The sequence below is a fragment of the Canis lupus genome, chromosome 7, assembly GCF_011100685.1.
Source record: "Canis lupus familiaris isolate Mischka breed German Shepherd chromosome 7, alternate assembly UU_Cfam_GSD_1.0, whole genome shotgun sequence".
NCBI lineage: Eukaryota > Metazoa > Chordata > Mammalia > Carnivora > Canidae > Canis > Canis lupus.
The window spans coordinates 78,061,258-78,079,421 of record NC_049228.1 but is presented as its reverse complement, the minus strand read 5'-3'; the positions used below and the strand labels follow the sequence as shown (position 1 = coordinate 78,079,421).

Sequence of the window (18,164 nt, the reverse complement as noted above, 5' to 3'; positions counted from 1 at the left end):
ATGGGAGAGATTCCTCTGAGCAGGGAGATGGAAAATAGATAAAAAGCCCACTAAATCCTTACTTGACGTGTATCATCAGAAGAGTTCTAGGTTAAGTAAACAAAAGTCTAACTTGAATTATAAAAACACAGTCATGACACCCCTGTCAGTTCTCAGACTTGAGCCATATACAGACTCAGAACCCCTTTAAGGAAGGAGAGTCCATGTCCTTCCTGCTGAGGAAGGAAGGACCCCTCTACACTGCCAAAAATTTACATTGTTAATTTTTCTTCCAGCCATCCCAAAGGGGATGCACTGCACTGGGGAAAGGAATTAATCAGATTATTTGGGAACTACTGGATGTTGGCTTTGAACTGACACTGATTCTAGCAGACCCAAAACATCATGGCGGTCCAGCTTACAGAGGTCAGGTGATCAGTGGGATTGTAGTTCAGGTCCATCTCACAGAGAGGCCAGTACATTTATAAACTCATCCCGAATCTAGTTATTCTCCAATTCTGGAATACATAATTGGAATAGGCATACTCAGCAGTTGTCAGAATCCCCACATTCATTCCCTGACCAATGAGGTAAAGGCTATTTTGGTGGGGAACACCAAGTAGAAGCTACTAGAACTGCCTCTACCTAGGACAGTAGTACATCAAAAGCAATAGCACATTTCTAGAGGGGTTACAGAGACTAGTGCCACCATCAAGGACTTGAAAGAAGTAGGAAAGTTGATCCCACATTTCTAATCAGCCTGCTTCTTTGGCTTGTGCAGAAGACGTTGATCATGGAGAATGACATTATATTACTATGAGCTTAACCAGATTCTGGCTTCAATTGCAGCTGCTGTACCAGATGTGGCTTCATTGCTTGAGTCAGTTAAGACATCCCCTGATACCTAGTATGCAGCTGTTATCTGACAAATGCTTTTTCTCTATACCTGTCAGTAAGACCACCAGAAGCAGTTTGCTATTACCTGGCAAGGCCAACAGTACACCTTCACTGTCCTACCTCAGGGGTGTGTCGACTTTCCAGACCTGTGTCATAATTTAGTTCACAGGGCTCTTGATTGCCTTTCTCTTCCATAAGATATCACAGTCATCCATTACATTGATGACATTATGCTGTTGGACCTAGTGAGTGAGAAATAGCAACTACTCTAAACTTATTGATGAAACATTTGTGTGTTAGAAAGTAGGAAATAAATCTGACAAAAATTCAGGGGACTTCCACCTCAGTGTAATTTCTACAGTCCAGTAGTGTGGTTCATATGGAGACCTCCTTTCTAAGGTGAAGGATAAGTTTTTACATCAGTTTCCACTCCCACCACCAAAAAAAAAAAAAAAAAAAAAAAAGAAAGAAAAAGACACAGTGACTAGTAGCTTCATTATATTTTGGAGGCAGCATATTCCTGCAAATATATTGTATCACTCTGGCCCATACGGAATGACCCAGAAAGTTAATAGTTTTGAGTAGGACCCAGAATAAAAGAAGGCTTTGCAACAAGTCCAGGTTGCTATGCAAACTGCTCTGTCACTTGGGCCATGTGATCCATTAAATCCAATAGTGTTTGAATTGGCGGTGGATAGAGATGCTGTTTGGAGCTTTTGGCAGGTCCAGTAGGCAAAGCACAGTGCAGGCCTTTAGGATTTTGGAGCAAAGCCCTCCCATTCTTTTGAGAAACAATTCTTGGCCTGCTTCTGGGCCATAGTACAGACTGAACACTTAACCGTAGTCCACTTAACCATAGGCCACCAAATTACCATGTGACCTGAGTTGCCCATCATAAACTGGGTATTATCTGACCCTTTAAGCCATGAATTTGGGTCGGTATAACAGCACTGCATCATTTAGAATGGTATATATGTGATTGGGTGTAAGTAGACCCTGAAAGCACTGCCCAGATGCGCTTCTGGTCACTCCCTTCTCTTTCCTAACCTATATCTATTTGCCTTGTGGGGAGTTCTACAGTCAGTTGGCAGAAGTGAAGACTTGGGCCTTGTTTACAGATGGTTCTGCATATGCAGGTGCCATCTAAAAGTGGCAAGCTGCAGCATGTAGCACCTTTCAGAGATGTCCCTGAAGGAGAGTGCTGAAGGGAAATCTTCCCAGTGGGCAGAACTTTGGAGAATACACCTGGTTGTGCACTTGCTTGGAGAGAATGATTGGAACATTGGTGACAAGGAAATCTGGGGAAGAGAGATATGTGAATAGACTTCTCTTTGGGGGGGGGGGGAGTGAAGATATTTGTGTTTCAGGTAAATGGTCACCAAGGAGTGACCTCAGTGGAGAAGGACTTTAATATTCAAGTGAATGGGATGACCTTGTCTCTGGACACCAGTCAGCCTCCTTTCCCAGCTACCTTGTCATCACACAGTGAGCTTGGGAACATGGCTACAGCAGCATGGGTGGAGATTTTAAATACAGGGGCTTATCAACATAGATTTCCATTCACCAAAGTTGACTTAGCTTTAGCCATTGCTGAGGATCCAATCTACCATCAAGCGGAGACTAACACTAAATCCCCAATATGGCACTGTTTCCCTGGGTGATCAGCTAGTTACCCAGTGGCAGGTTGATTATATTGGACTGCTTTCATCATTGAAGGGTCAGCATTTTGATCTTACTAGAAGAGTTACTTACCCTTGATATGGATTTGCCTTCACTGCATGCAGTACTTCTGCCAAAACTACCATCCATGGACTTACAGAATGCCTTATTCACCATCATGGCATTCCACAGAGCATTACTTCTGATCAGGGAACTCAGTAGGAAAAAGTATAGCAATGGGCCAGTGCCCATGGAATTCACTGTTCTATGTTTCCCTGTCCTGAAGCAGAAGACTTTATAGGATAGTAGACATTAAGGAGGCTAAGGAGATGTGTATGAGTGCCAAATTCACAGTAAACTTGTGATTGTTAATTATATGTGCCATCTTTTATAATTTTTTTTTGAGTATAGTTGGCACACAATGTTACATTAGTTTCAGGTGTACAGCATAGTGATTCCACAAGTATATACATTATGCTCTGCCTTTTTAAAAAAAAATATTTATTTCAGAGAGCTTAAGTTGAGGGCAGGAGCCCAGAAGCATAGGGAGAAGCAGACTTCCCCCTGAGCAGGGAGGCCGATGCTTAAATATGACTGACCCACCCCAGATGCCCCTGTGCTGTGCCCTTTATATAACTTATTCACTCCATGACTGGAAGACTTTACCCCCCATTCCCTTTCACCCATTGTGTCTATCCCCCAATCCCTCTCTCCTCTGGCAACCACCAATTTGTTCTCTGTATTCATTTGTTTTGTTTTTTAGAGTGCACATATATGTGCATTCACACCGTATTTGTCTTTCTCAGTCTAATTTATTTCACTTAGCTTATTAATACCCTCTAGGTCCATCCATGTTGTTGCAATGGCAAGAAGTCATCCTTTTTTATGACTGCTATATATGTGTGTGTATGTGTGTGTGTGTGTATGCATGTGTGTGTGTGTATATGGATGGATGTCTGTCTCTCTATATCTCACACACCTTTCTATCCTTGGACTCTTAGGTTGCTTCCATATCTTGGCTATTGTACATAACTCTGTAATAAACAAAGTGGTACATATATCCTTTCAAATTAGTGTTTTTATTTTCTTTGGGTAACTATGCAGTAGTGGTATAACTGGATTGTATGGTAATTCTATTTTTAATTTTTTGATGAGCCTCCACAATGGGTATACCAATTTACACTCTACCAACAGTGCATGAGAGTTCCTTTTTCTCTATATCCTCGCCAACACTTATAATTTCTTGTCTTTTTGATTTTAGCCATTCTGACAGATGTGAGGTGATACCTCCTTGTGGGTTTGATTTGCGTTTCTCTGATGATTAGTGATACTGAGCACTTTTTTCATGTATCCGTTGGTCATCTGTATGTCTTCTTTGGAAAAATGTTTATTCAGGTCTTCTGCCCTTTTTTTGATGTGGAGTTGTATAAGTTATTTATATATTTTGAATATTAACTCCTTATTGGGGATGCCTGGGTGGCTCAGGGTTTGGGTGTCTGCCTTCGGCTCATGGCGTGATCCTGGCATACCGGGATCAAGTTCCTCATTGGGCTCCTTGCATGGAGTCTGCTTCTCCCTCTGCCTATATCTCTCCCTTTCTTTCTCTGTGCCTCATGAATAAATAAATACAATCTTTAAAAAAAAGTCTGAGGCTCAACCCCTTATTGGATATATCCAATATATATATTTGCAAATATCTAGTATCTAAATAGGTTGTCTTTTTGTTTTTTTTGTTTTTTTTTTATTTTTTATTTTTATTTATTTATTTATTTATTTATTTATTTTTATTTTTTTTTTGTTTTGTTGTTTCCTTCATTGTGCAAAAGCTTTTATTTTGATGCAGTGTCCCGATTGTTTGCCTTCAACTTTGAAAATAGGAATCAGAGTTCCACGTCAGACCATACAAACCAATGAAAATATTCTGTATGTTCAGTGAAAAGTAGTAAAAACCTGTATTGTTTAAAAACCAGAGATCAGGGACACCTGGGTGGCTCAGTGTTTTGAGTGTCTGCCTTAGGCTCCAGGCATGATCCCGGAATCCCCGGATCAAGCCCTGCATCAGGTTCCCTGCTGGGAGCATGCTTCTCCCTCTGCCAATGTCTCTGCCTCTCTCTGTGTGTCTCTCATGAATAAATAAATAAATCTTGGGGAAAAAAATTGAATTAATTTACATTTAAATTAGTTTAAGTCTTATATTCATTTTGAAACTTTGCTGAGAAAATATTATTCCACTTGATAGGTAGATTTCAGATTTTGTGGAGATTTATTGAGTGAATGCCCTGAATGTTTTTAAGGAGTGAAGTATATGTGATGACAATGACTGTATTGTGTTTGGAACTCATCTTTAAAGCTTGTGACTTTTCCTTTTCTTTGATACCACCTAAACAACTTTTTAAAAAAAGACAGCATTGATGATGGCTACCAGTGGGATACAGAAAAGGATAGATCTGTTTGTTCGTGGGAGGCAGTGGGAGGTAGCTGGATAAACTAATCACTAATCATTGATACTCATTTTACAGATAAGAGAAATCAAGACTAAAATAAAAAATTTGCCCTAAGTCAGATGGTTAGTGGTAAAAGTTGGGATTTAATCTTAAATGGTTATTGGTAAAAGTCAGCATTTATTTTTTTTTAAGACTTTATTTATTTATTTGAGAGAGAGAGATAGCAAGAGAGCCGGGAGGGAGGTGCCAAGAGGGAGGGAGAAACAGCCTCCCCAGGGATCACGACCTGAGCTGAAGGCAGACACTTAAACAACTGAATCACTCAGGTGCCCCAAAAGTCAGCGTTTAATCCTAAATATTTGGCTTTGTTGCCTGTGTTCTTCCCCACAAAATAGCTAAGGTGAGATGAGCCATTAACATTGCAAAATAGGGATCCCTGGGTGGTGCAGCGGTTTGGCCCCTGCCTTTGGCCCAGGGCGTGATCCTGGAGACTCGGGATCGAATCCCACTTCGGGCTCCCGGTGCATGGAGCCTGCTTCTCCCTCTGCCTGTGTCTCTGCCTCTCTGCCTCTCTCTCTCTCTCTCTCTCTCTCTCTCTCTCTCTCTCTCTCTGTGTGTGTGACTATCATAAATAAATAAAATTTAAAAAAAATTGCAAAATAAAACAGAAGGGTTGGTTATATGTGATTTTTTTTCTAAGAAGAAAAGAAAGGCTCTGCTGAGGAATAAAATAGAATTCCATATATTGGCAAAAGTCTAGAGCTTTTGTGAGGGTGCTATTAGACAATGGAGTCTACCCAATATTCCTAAATCAGGTTCATATTTCGAGAAGTAATATTGATGGAGGTGTGGGGGTAGGGTGGACTACTTGTGGACTACATTGAAATCAGAGTTTGAAAAAGTCTTTCATTTGTTTGCATCATATGAGAGATATGTTATAATAATTAATTGGAACTCAGCAATATGTATATGGATGTATATAGATTTTTTAGTTTCTGTTTAAGCTTAGTTAACTGCTACTAATATTTGAGCTTTCAGTCTCTCAGATCCCTAGTATTTCTATGAAACAGGCTTTATAAACACTGGTGTAAGAGTGCTGAAAGAATACGTTCTTTGAGAGCTCTATCTTATCTCAGAAATATCTTTTGGAAATGTGGAAAATCAACCTGGTTAGTATTTTATGTGAATGGATAGTGTTAGTTTTAGTGTATAGTATAAATATAAGAATAATTTATAAGTGAATGGGAATACAGCATTTGATAATAGTTCATAGATTTTCAGCTACTAGTGAAAGGAATAAGGAACTAAAATACTCTTGGTTTTGTGATTTGTTCATAGTCCTAATATGGCCTTTTATGATTGAATTATAGCTCAAAAAACCACTTTCAGATATCATATACTCATTAATATTACATGTAATACACCAACTTAACTGCACATTGTATCTTCAGTTGACTTCTGCATTTTCCTTTTTATAGAGTAGATAGCAATTGTGATCCACTAATGTATATTAAGATTCTGAATCTGAAGTATCACAGCTGATTGTTTTACTTTGTAAATGTATAAACAAATGTTTTCTTAAACAAAAATAGTTTGTGTATTGTTTTACCCTGGATTGAAGAAATCACACAAAATATCCATCTGGGATTTGCTTTTTTTAATGCGTAGATAAGACTTTTAAATATCTTCTCAAGTCTAATTTGTCACCTGTTTCTGAAATGGAATAGATCAAACCTAGCTTAAATGTCATATCAACTATTTTATGCCTTACAGTTAGTTCTGTAAAGCTGTTATCTCCATTAATAACCTTCCTTACTGTCCCTAGGTTATTGAATCTCTGGGAATTGTTATTTATAAAGCACTGGACTATGGTTTGAAGGAAAATGAAGAAAGGGAGTTAAGCCCCCCACTGGAGCAGCTAATTGATCACATGGCCAATACAGTAGAAGCTGATGGGAGCAATGATGAAGGCTATGGGGCTGCCGATGAAGGTCTGGAAGATGAAGAAGATGAAAAGAGAAAAGTCTCAGCCATCCAATCATACAGAGATGTCATGAAGGTAAAGGGGCAATTTACACAGTACTTGTTTTTTTAAGAGTTGTTATTTCACTTTAGACTTGTAACTGTAGTGAAAAACTGGTGGTTACCTGAGGAGGAGGTAGGTGAGGGATGGGGTGTAAAAGGTGATGGGAATTAAGAAGGGCACGTGTGGGCAGCCCAGGTGACTCAGCGGTTTAGCACTGCCTTCGGCCCAGGGCGTGATCCTGCATGGACCCTGCTTCTTCCTCTGCCTGTCTCTCTGCCTCTCTCTCTCTCTCTCTCTGTGTGTGTGTCTTTCATGAATAAATAAATAAATAAAATCTTTTTTTAAAAAAGGGTACGTGTTGAGATGAGCACTGGGTGTTGTATGAAGTGTTGAATCACTAAATTATACACCTAAAACTAATATTACACTGTATGTTAACTAGAATTTAAATAGAACTTTTTAAAAAAGCATATGAGAAAAAATAAGTTATAAACCGGAAAAAAAGAAGTGAATGGGAATACAGCATTTGATAATAGTTCATAGATTTTCAGCTACTAGTGAAAGGAATAAGGAACTAAAATACTCTTGGTTTTGTGATTTGTTCATAGTCCTAATATGGCCTTTTATGATTGAATTATAGCTCAAAAAACTACTTTCAGATATCATATACTCATTAATATTACATGTAATACACCAACTTAACTGCACATTGTATCTTCAGTTGACTTCTGCATTTTCCTTTTTATAGAGTAGATAGCAATTGTGATCCACTAATGTATATTAAGATTCTGAATCTGAAGTATCACAGCTGATTGTTTTATTTTGTTTTCTTGACTTACTTGGTGACATTTATATGTAATGAAACAAGTTTATAGTTGGAATTGAAATTTTCTCCTTAGTTAAACTTCCTGTGTACTTGAAGGACATAATTTCTACAATGCTAAATGCGCAGAGATCAAAATTAAGATTTGTCAGTTTAGTTTTAAAAGAGCATCTGTATATTATGTTAACTAGATTTTGTAAGCAGTATTGTTATCTATCGCCTGTTTTCCAAGTTTTTTTTTAAGCATTAGATGGGAATAGAGAGGAACCTTGAAGACAGTACTTTTCAGCTGTATTACAGCATATCCTGCTTCTTGTTCCTTCTTAAATGATAAATCTCCCTGGGAACTCTGGAATAAGACTCTATAGTTAGGATGCTTATGAAATTCAGATGTATTCTTTAGCTCTTTTAATACTTGCAGTGCTTTTCATTTTAAATCGGTAGCCACACAGGCAAAATCCTTATATATGTACAAATTGAAATTTTATACATTTTATATTTTCTAGATGTTAAATTATATTTTGAAATATATAAAGGCCAGATAAAACTTTTTGTAACTCATAAATGACCTACTTGTTCCATTGTAGACCAATGATAATGATAAAAAGTGAAGAGTAAAAGATTTTTCCATTGAGACATAAATCTACTACTAACACCTTTAAAAAGCTTTTTGGTATAGAATATATTGGGAGCGGTGAAATCGAGGAGAATACCCACTTGACCAGTAGAATGATAGATGTCATAGCTGGATTGCTCTCTTATACTGCAGATTTAAGAAGATAAGGGCTAGAGATTTATTGGGATCTTAGAGTTCTTATTCAATAACATTGAATATGTTAATTTATAAAACAAAAATTCTCGGGACATTCAGCAATGTGAACCAGTAACTTTCATTTCATTTTATTATTTTTTAATTTGAGCTACTTTGGCCTCCTGCCTACCTATCTTACTGCTATCAGAATATGAAAAATAAATAATTAAAAGGGTGTTTACATATCATAAAACTATCCATTATTCATAGCCATATAGTGATACTTGGAGTCTGTGGTTTGATAAGTGGGTTGAAATCTTCAGTTAGCAAACCGACTTCTTGTTTTCTTTGTTGGAATAGAAGACAAGAATTAACTGAAGGAATAGAGCTGCCTTTTCCTTGTTTGAAGCAGAAATATGAAACTATGTTTGAATAATATAAATAATAGACTATTTAGTAACTTGGAGACAGCTTGTTTTTAATTCTTAGTGAATGAGACCACTTTAGTATGTAACTTTACCCTGCATAATCATTCTTATTCTACATATTTTAATTTATGTTTTAACATGATATTAGTTGAAAAGTGCTTTCACATTTGTTGTTCTCTGAGCCTTGTGATAATACTTTGAGGTAGATTGGGAAGGCATTTTTATACCCATTTTACACATAGAAGAACTAAAGCTCAAAGAGATATGTGACTTCTCCAGCTTCATAGAACTGAGAAAGTGAGAAGAAGCGTACCTGGTGGTTAAATTCAGAGGCTTACATTCTGGTAGGCCTGATTATGCCATTTTCTTCATACCAGCTGTTGTTGCCCTGGGTTATTTAATCCTATGGTCCTTACCCTTTTATAAAGTGAGAATAATATCTGCCTGATAGAATTTTTTTCTTGTAAAATTAGATAATATAATCAATATCAAATATCTAGTATAGTCCTTGCCATGAATAAAAATTTAATAGCACTTACCATATGCCAGGCATTTTTCTGGGCATTAGGGACATAGCAGCAAACAACATGCAAATGATCCCTACCTTTATGGCTCTTAATTGTAATGGAGAAAAACAGAATATAAACAAATAAAGCATAAACACATATGTTTTATGACTCATTTCAGGGCTTTTTGCCCCTGCATATAAATCAGAATGAATTGCAGTCACAAATTTATGTCAGAGATAGAACATGTTCTTCCCTTAAATTAAGACTATAATACCTAAAACATTTTCCTCTCAATTTAAGAATTTCTTGAGAAACATAGATAACCAAGTGTTTAATAATGTCAAGAAGCATTAAGGAAAGTTCATTTTTAAAACTTATGTTCGGGCAGCCTGGGTGGCTCAGCGGTTTAACGCCACCTTCAGTCCAGGGCGTGATCCTGGAGACCTGCGATCGAGTCCCACGTCGGGCTCCCGGCATGGAGCCTGCTTCTCCCTCTGCCTGTGTCTCTGCCCCTCTCTCTCTCTGTGTGTCTCTGTCTCTCTGTCTCTTTGTCTCTCACAAATAAATAAATAAAACTTAAAAATAAAATAAAACGTATGTTCTTGGTGCTCTTGGGTGGCTCAGTTGGTTAAGTGTCCAACTCTTGATTTCAGCTCAGATCACAATCTCAGATCATGAGATTGAGCCCCCTACCTTCCTGCATTGGGTTCAGTGTACTCAGTGGAAAATCTGCTGAAGATTCTCTCTCCCTCTGCCCCTACCCCCCGTGTGCATGCTCTTGCTCTCTTTCTCTTAATTAATAAATATTTTTTTAAAAAAATTACTTTCTTATCTGTAAATACATTCTGGAAAACATTCAATTAACATGAGTCAAAAAGAAGAGATTGGGGATCCCTAGGTGGCTCAGCAGTTGAGCGTCTGCCTTCGGCCCGGGGCGTGGTCCTGAAGTCCCGGGATCGAGTCCCACATCCAGCTCCCTGCATGGAGTGTGCTTCTCTGCCTCTCTCTCTGTCTCTCATGAATAAATAAAATCTTTAAAAAAAGAGAGAGATTGGTAGATGTGAAGGGAAAAGTGGTGATGATGGAGTGTGAAGTGTGCAGGAATGGAAGACCAAAGAAGCAGGATTAGGGATAATGGGAGAGTAAGACTTGAAACGGTGGATAGAAAGGGCAAGTTAAAAAAAGTGGTATAGAATCTAGAAAAAGTACCTGAGAAATGACTGAAATTAATATGAGAATAGTACATGGAGTTCTTCATTTGAACTGAATGTAAAATTCTTAGTTTATTTATATGCTTATTTACCTTTTGAAGTATTCAGTAAGCATTTAGTGTGCCTTCTTTGTGCTGAGTGCTCTGTCAGCAGTATGTTGCTGAGAATAACTAGGGTTAAGTGCACCCCTATGAGGTATTAAAGACTAGGTGTGTAGGAACATACTAGCCCATGCACTATGTTTGTGCAAATTAACAATAGGCATTCCTTCTTGAAGATACTTCACAGCCATCTGTAAGAAAATTGTTGTAAGTAGAAATTTGCAATGTCTGTGATGTGGAGGATGTCCTTGTAGATATAGCACTCTCGTGAACATTCGGGACCTACCAAAGTGGTGGTCCAAAACATGTACATGAGATGCTAAGGGAGCACAGAGAAAGGCACCAAATTCAGCCTGGTGGATTCATTCTGGTGTTCTTATATAATCCAGTCCCCCTAATAATTGGGGAATGCATGTAAAGCAGTACCATATACAACTCTTTTGCAAGCAAGAAGTTACTTTTTTTGGAGAAGCTGGCCAGGTGCATGGGCTGGCACCTGAGCTCTCTTTACCCTGGTAAACGCCAGGGTAATGGATGGAGATGTGCCATCCTCTGTTCCCTCCAGGGTAGGCAACCCCAGAAGTGCGGGTCTAGCAGCACAGGGCCCTCGATTGGAGGGCAACCCCAGCGGACAAAGCCAGCTATGCTCAGTTCCCTTCAGAAGAGGTAGACGCTGGGAGGACACAGGACAGCGAGAACTCTCCTGCCACTGGGTGACCTTTAATTTGTGCAGATCAGGGCCTCCACGCCTGCCCCCAGGAGGATCTAGGCCAGTGTGCACTGAGAGACTGCAGTTCAGTACACGCGGAGCTCCGGGGCTGGAGATTTGGCCACAACTGTTTTAATTGTTTTCTTTTCCCCTTTCACCTGGGAGAGGTGTGGCTTCTAGGGAATAAAGGCCTCACAGGACAAATAGCTCACACTGAGGCAGGCCACCCAGCAAGGGGCAGAGCATCTCTGCCCAGGCACAGACATCTGAGAATCAGCGCAGCAGGCTCCTCCCCCAGAAAATCAGCTGGAAGAACAAAGGAAGACCATTCTGCACTGGACAAAATGACTAGAAGGAAGAATCCACCACAAAAGAAGGAACCAGAAGTAATACTCTCTGCCACAGACCTGCTAGAAATGGATTTAAGTAGCATGTCAGAGATACAATTCAGGAGGACAATTATAAAATTACTGGTGGCTCTGAAAAAAGCATAAAGGACTCCATAGATTCTGTTACTGCAGAACTGAGATCTAACCAGGCCAAAATTAAAAATACTTGAACTGAGATGTAGTCTAAACTGGATGCCCTAACTCCTAGGGTTAATGAGGTGGAGGAGAGTGAGTGACATAGAAGGCAAGTTGATGGAAAGGAGGGAAGCTGAGGAAATGAGAAAAACAATTAACCCACAAGGAAAGGCTTCAGGAAATAAATGATAGCTTGAGAAGGAATAATATTTGTCTTATTGGGATTCTAGAAGAGGTAGAGAGAGAGAGGACCACAAAGTATATTTGAACAAATCATAGCTGAGAATTTCCCTAATCTGGGAAGGAAACAGGCATTCCGATCTGAAAGAGAGGACCCACCCAAAATCAACAAAAAACTATCAACAGCCCAACATATAATTGTAAAGCTTGCAAATTTTAAAGAGAAAACTCTAAAAGCAGCTTGAGACAAGAGATTCTTATATGGGGAGAAATATCAGATTAACAGCAGATCTCTCCACAGAGACCTGGCAGGCCAGAAAGGGCTGGCATGATCTATTCAGGGTACTAAATGAGAAGAACATGCCGCCAAGAATACTTTATCCAGCAAGGCTGTCATTCAGAATAGAAGGAGAGATAAAGAGCTTCCAGGACAGGCAGAAACGGAAAGAATATGTGACCACCAAACCGGCTCTGCAAGATATATTAAGGGGAACCCTATAAAAGAAAGAGGAAGCCCAAAGAAACAATCCACAAAAACAGGGACTGAATAGGTATTATGACACACTGAATTCATACCTTTCAATAGTTACTCTGAATGTGAATGGGCTAAATGATCCCATCAAAAGATGCAGGGTCTTGGACTGGATAAAAAAGGAAGACCTATCCATTTGCTGTCTACAAGAGACCCATTTGCTGTCTACAAGAGACCCATTTGAGACCTAAGGACACCTCCAGCCTGAAAAAGAAAGGGTGGAGAACCATTTACCATTCAAATGGTCCTCAAAGGAAAGCTGGAGTATCAATCCTCATATCAGATAAATTAGATTTTATACCAAAGACTGTATAGTAAGAGATGAAGAGGGACACTATATCATACTTAAAGGGTCTATCCAACCAGAAGACTTAACAATCATGAATATTTATGTCCCTAATGAGGGGAGCAGCCAAATATATCAATTAATAGCCAAAATAGAGAGATACATAGATAATAATACATTAATAGTCGGAGACTTCTATTATGGCACTTTCAGCAAAAGATCTTCTAAGCAGAGCATCACCAAAAAAACAACGGCCTAGAATAATACACTGGACCAGGTGGATTTCACAGATGTATACAGAACATTCCATCCGAACGCACCTGAATACACATTCTTCTCAAGTACACATGGAACTTTCTCCAGAATAGACCACATACTGGGTCACAAATCAGTTCTCAACTGATACCAAAATTTAGGATTGTCCCCTGCATATTTTCAGACCACAATGCTTTGAAACTAGAACGAACTCACAAGAAATTTGGAAGAAACTCAAACACTTGGAGGCTAAAGAGCATCCTACTAAAAAATGAATGGGTCAACCAGGAAATTAGAGAAGAATGAAAACAATTCATGGAGACTAATGAAAATACAACTGTTCAAAATCTTTGGGATACAGCAGAAGCGGTCCTACGAGGGAAATACATCACAATACAAGCCTCCTTCAAAAAATTGGAAAAAATGCAAATATACAACCTAACCTTGCACCTAAAGGAATGGAGAAAGAACAGCAAATAAAGCCTAAACCAAGCAGAAGAGAGATCATAAAGATTCGAGCAGAAGTCCATGAAATAGAGACCAGAAGAACTATAGAACAGATCAATGAGACCAGGAGCTGGTGCTTTGAAAGAATAAGATAGATAAACCCCTAGCTCCAGTCTTATTAAAAAGAAGAGAAAAGACTCAAATTAAAAAAAATCACAAATGAAAGAGGAGAGATCACAGCCAATACCAAGAAAATACAAATGATTAAAAAAAAAAGAAGGATTTTATTTACTTAGTCATGACAGATACAGAAAGAGAGAGAGAGAGGCAGAGACACAGGCAGAGGGAGAGAGAAGCAGGCTCCACACGGGAGCCCGACGTGGGACTCGATCCTCGGTCTCCAGGATCACACCCCAGGCCTAAAGGTGGCGCTAAACCACTGAGCCACCAGGGCTGCCCAATACAAACGGTTTTAAAAACGTTTTATGAGCAGCTTTATGCCAACAAATTAGGCAATCTGGAAGAAATGGATGCATTTCTGGAAACCTACAAATTACCAAAACTGGAACAGGAAGAAGTAGAAAACCTGAACAGGCCAGTAACCAGCAAGGAAATTAAAGCAGTCATTAAAAACCTCCCAAGACACGAAAGTCCAGGGAATAGATGGCTTCCCAGGGGAATTCAATCAAATGTTTGAAGAAGAAATAATAGCTATTTTACTAAAGCTGTTTCAAAGGATAGAAAGAGACGGAATACTTCCAAACTTGTTCTTTGTGACCAGCATTACCTTGATTTCAAAATCAGACAAAGACTCCACCAAAAGGAGAACTATAGACTAATATCCCTGATGAACACAGATCCAAAAATTCTCACCATGATACTAGCCAATAGGATCCAACAGTACATTAAGAAGATTATTCACCATGACCAAGTGGGATTTATCCCCGGGATACAAGGCTGGTTCAACACTCGTAAAACAATCAATGTGATTGATCATATCAGCAAGAGAAAAAACAACAACCATATGATCCTCTCAATAGATGCAGAAAAAGCATCTGACAAAATACAGCATCCATTCCTGATCAGAACTCTTCAGAGTGTAGGGATAGAGGGAACATTCCTCAGCATCTTAAAAGCCATCTATGAAAAGCTCACAACAAATATTCTCAATGGGGAAGCACTGGGAGCCTTTCCCCTAAGATCAGGAACACGACAGGGATGTCCACTCTCACCACTACTATTCAACATAGTCCTAGAATCCTAGCCTCAGCAATCAGGCAACAAAAAGAAATAAAAGACATTCAAATTGGCAAAGAAGTCAAACTCTCCTTCTTTGCAGATGACATGATACTGTACCTAGAAAACCCAAAAGACTCCACCCCAAGATTGCTAGAACTCATACAGCAATTCAGCAATGTGGCAGGGTACAAAATCAGTGCCCAGAAATCAGTGGCATTTCTATACACTGACAATGAGGCTGAAGAAAGAGAAATTAAGGAATGAATCCCATTTATAATTGCACCCAAAAGCATAAGGTACCTAGGAATAAACCTAACCAAAGAGATAAAGGATCTATGCCCTAAAAGCTACAGAACACTTCTGAAAGAAATGAGGAAGACACAAGAGATGGAAAAATATTCCATGCTCATGGATTGGAAGAACAAATATACTGAAAATGTCTATGCTACCCAGGGCAACTTACACATTCAGTGCAATCCCTGTCAAAATACCATGGACTTTCTTCATAGAGTTGGAACAAATCATCTTAAGATTTGTATGGAACCAGAAAAGATCCCAAAAGCGATAGGAATGTTGAAAAAGAAAACCATCGCATCCCACCGCTGCCACCAAAAAAAAAAAAAAAAAAAGGAAAGAAAAGAAAACCAGGGATGCCTGGTGGCTCAATGGTTGAGCATCTGCCTTCGGCTCAGGGCATGATCCCAATCCTGGGATCGAGTCCCACATCGGGCTCCCTGCGAGGAGCCTGCCTCTCCCTCCCTGTATGTCTCTGCCTCTTTCTCCGTGTCTTTCATGAATAAATAAATAAAATCTTTAAAAAGAAAAACAGATATGGGGACATCATAATGCCTGACTTCAATCTGTACTACAAAGCTATGATCATCAAAACAGTGTGGTACTGACACATAGATCAGTGAAACAGAATAGAGAACCCAGAATTGGACCCTCAATTCTGTGGTCAACTTACCTTTGACAAAGCAGGAAAACTATCCACTGGAAAAAGGACAGTCTCTTTTCAATAAATGGTGCTGGGAAAATTGGACAGTCATGTGCAGAAGAATGAAACTGGACCATTCTCTTACACCAGACACAAAAATAAACTCAAAATGGATGAAATATCTAAATCTGAGACAAGATTCCATCAAAATCCTATTGGAGAACACAGACAACAACCTTTTTGAACATGGCTACAGCAGCTTCTTGCAAGACACATCTATGAAGGCAAAGGAAACAAAAGCAAAAATCAACTATTGGGACTTAATCAAGATACAAATCTTCTGCACAGCAAAAGAAACAAAACTAAAAGACAACCTACAGATTGGGAGAAGATATTCACAAATGACCTATCAGATACAGGGTTGGTATCCAAGACCTATAAAGAACTTATCAAACTCAACACTTAAGAAACAAACAATCCAGTCATGAAATGGGCAGAAGATATAAACAGACATTTCTCCAAAGAAGATCTACACATGGCCAACAAGAACATGAGAAAATGCTCCACATCTCTTGGCATCAGGGAAATACAAATCAAAACCACGATGAGATACCACTCACACCAGTGAGAATGGCGAAAATGAACAAGACAGGAAACAACAAATGTTGGAGAGGATATGGAGAAAGGGAAACCCTCTTGCACTGTTAGTGGGAATGTGAATTGGTGCAGCCACTCTGGAAAACAGTGTGGAGGTTCCTCAAAGAGTTAAAACTAGAACTGCCCTGTGACCCAGCAATTGCACTACTGGGTATTTATTCCATAGATACAGATGTAATGAAATGCTGGGATACCTGCTCCCCAATGTTCACAGCAGCAATGTCCACAATAGCCAAACCGTGGAAGTAGCCTTGATGTCCTTCGACAGATGAATGGATAAAGATGTGGTCTCCATATACAATGGAATATTAGCCTTCAGAAAGGACAAATACCTATTATTTGCTTCGACGTGGATGGAACTGGAGGGAATTATGCTGAATGAAATAAGTCATTTGGAGAAGGAGAATCATCATAAGGTTTTACTCATATGCAGAATATAAGAAATAGTGAGAGAGACTATAAGGGAAAGGAGGGAAACTGAGTGGGGACAAATTAAGAGAGGAAGACAAACGACTCCTAACTCTGGGAAACAAACAAAGGGTTGAAGAATGGGAGGAGTGTGGGGGGATGGGGTTACTGGTTGAAGAGCACTAAGGAGGGCATTTGATCGGATGAGCACTGGGTGTTCTGTTGGCAAACTGAATTTAAATTTTAAAAAGAACGGGAAAAATTCATTTCTTGATAACTGAAATAATGGTAATTTTTTTTTACTTAATTGAGAGCTGCACTGTAAATGTTCATAGTCCTTATATAAAATAATTTGGCAATATATTAAAAAGCCTGAAACTGTTAAAAATGTATAATAACAAAAGGCTAAGAACATCCTAAATGTTCGTTAATAGAGGAATAGTTGAATTAACTGTGGTATAGCCAATTAGTGGAGTATCTGAAGGGATATAGGTATCCAAAAGTATTGAGGAAAGATCTCTTTGGGATATATTTTTGTGAAAAGAGAAGGTCTGTAAAAGCATGTATAGTACGCTTGCATTTGTTTAAGAAAAGATACGGATAAGAATATGTTTAATGGCAGTTGTTTATATTTTTTTAAAAAGAGGAAAGATAAACCAAACTTAAGAAGTTAGCTATAGATAGAGAAAAGGAACAGAGCAAAAACTGGGACAGGGATTAAAGCTAAGCATTTATGACTTTGCTTGATTATGTAGATTTAATTACAAATTATATAAATGTTTCACACAATTATAAAATTAAAAAAATATATTTATATATATAAAATTCCCCCTGAATGCAAGGCAAATTGAACATAGCTATTATCCTGTTGGAGACATAACCACATAGAAAGACCTCCAGAGCAATAACCATATAGTAGCAATGAGCCCAGCTCCCACCAGGTTATGTTCTCTAAGGCTCACTCCCCACTAAAAGAATCCCAGGATTCCTTAGAGAAATGGCTAATTCCGGATCTGCGAAGGCAAGGTCTGAAATAGCCCGAAACGACTTGTCATACCAGAAAACAGACTATCCGTGGTTACTAGATTGTATAAAAAGGACTCAGAAGCCAACACGAAGAGGTTCCCATTTGTCAAAGATGGAAGAATTTGATCATCAGGAA

The 18,164-nt window shown here is 38.8% G+C and overlaps 1 protein-coding gene across 5 annotated transcripts in view; it reads left to right on the top strand.

The window, feature by feature from the left end:
• Positions 1-18,164, top strand: part of SPIRE1 (spire type actin nucleation factor 1) — a 204,536-nt gene that overhangs the window by 74,898 nt on the left and 111,474 nt on the right. For all 5 annotated transcript variants that reach the window (XR_005362715.1, XM_038543914.1, XM_038543913.1 and 2 more), the window contains exon 3: positions 6,805-7,038. Coding sequence is in view for 4 of the 5 variants with exons in the window: in XM_038543914.1 (XP_038399842.1) it covers positions 6,805-7,038 (234 nt within the window). In the remaining variant the exon portion in view is untranslated. The remainder of the gene's footprint in view (positions 1-6,804; positions 7,039-18,164) is intronic.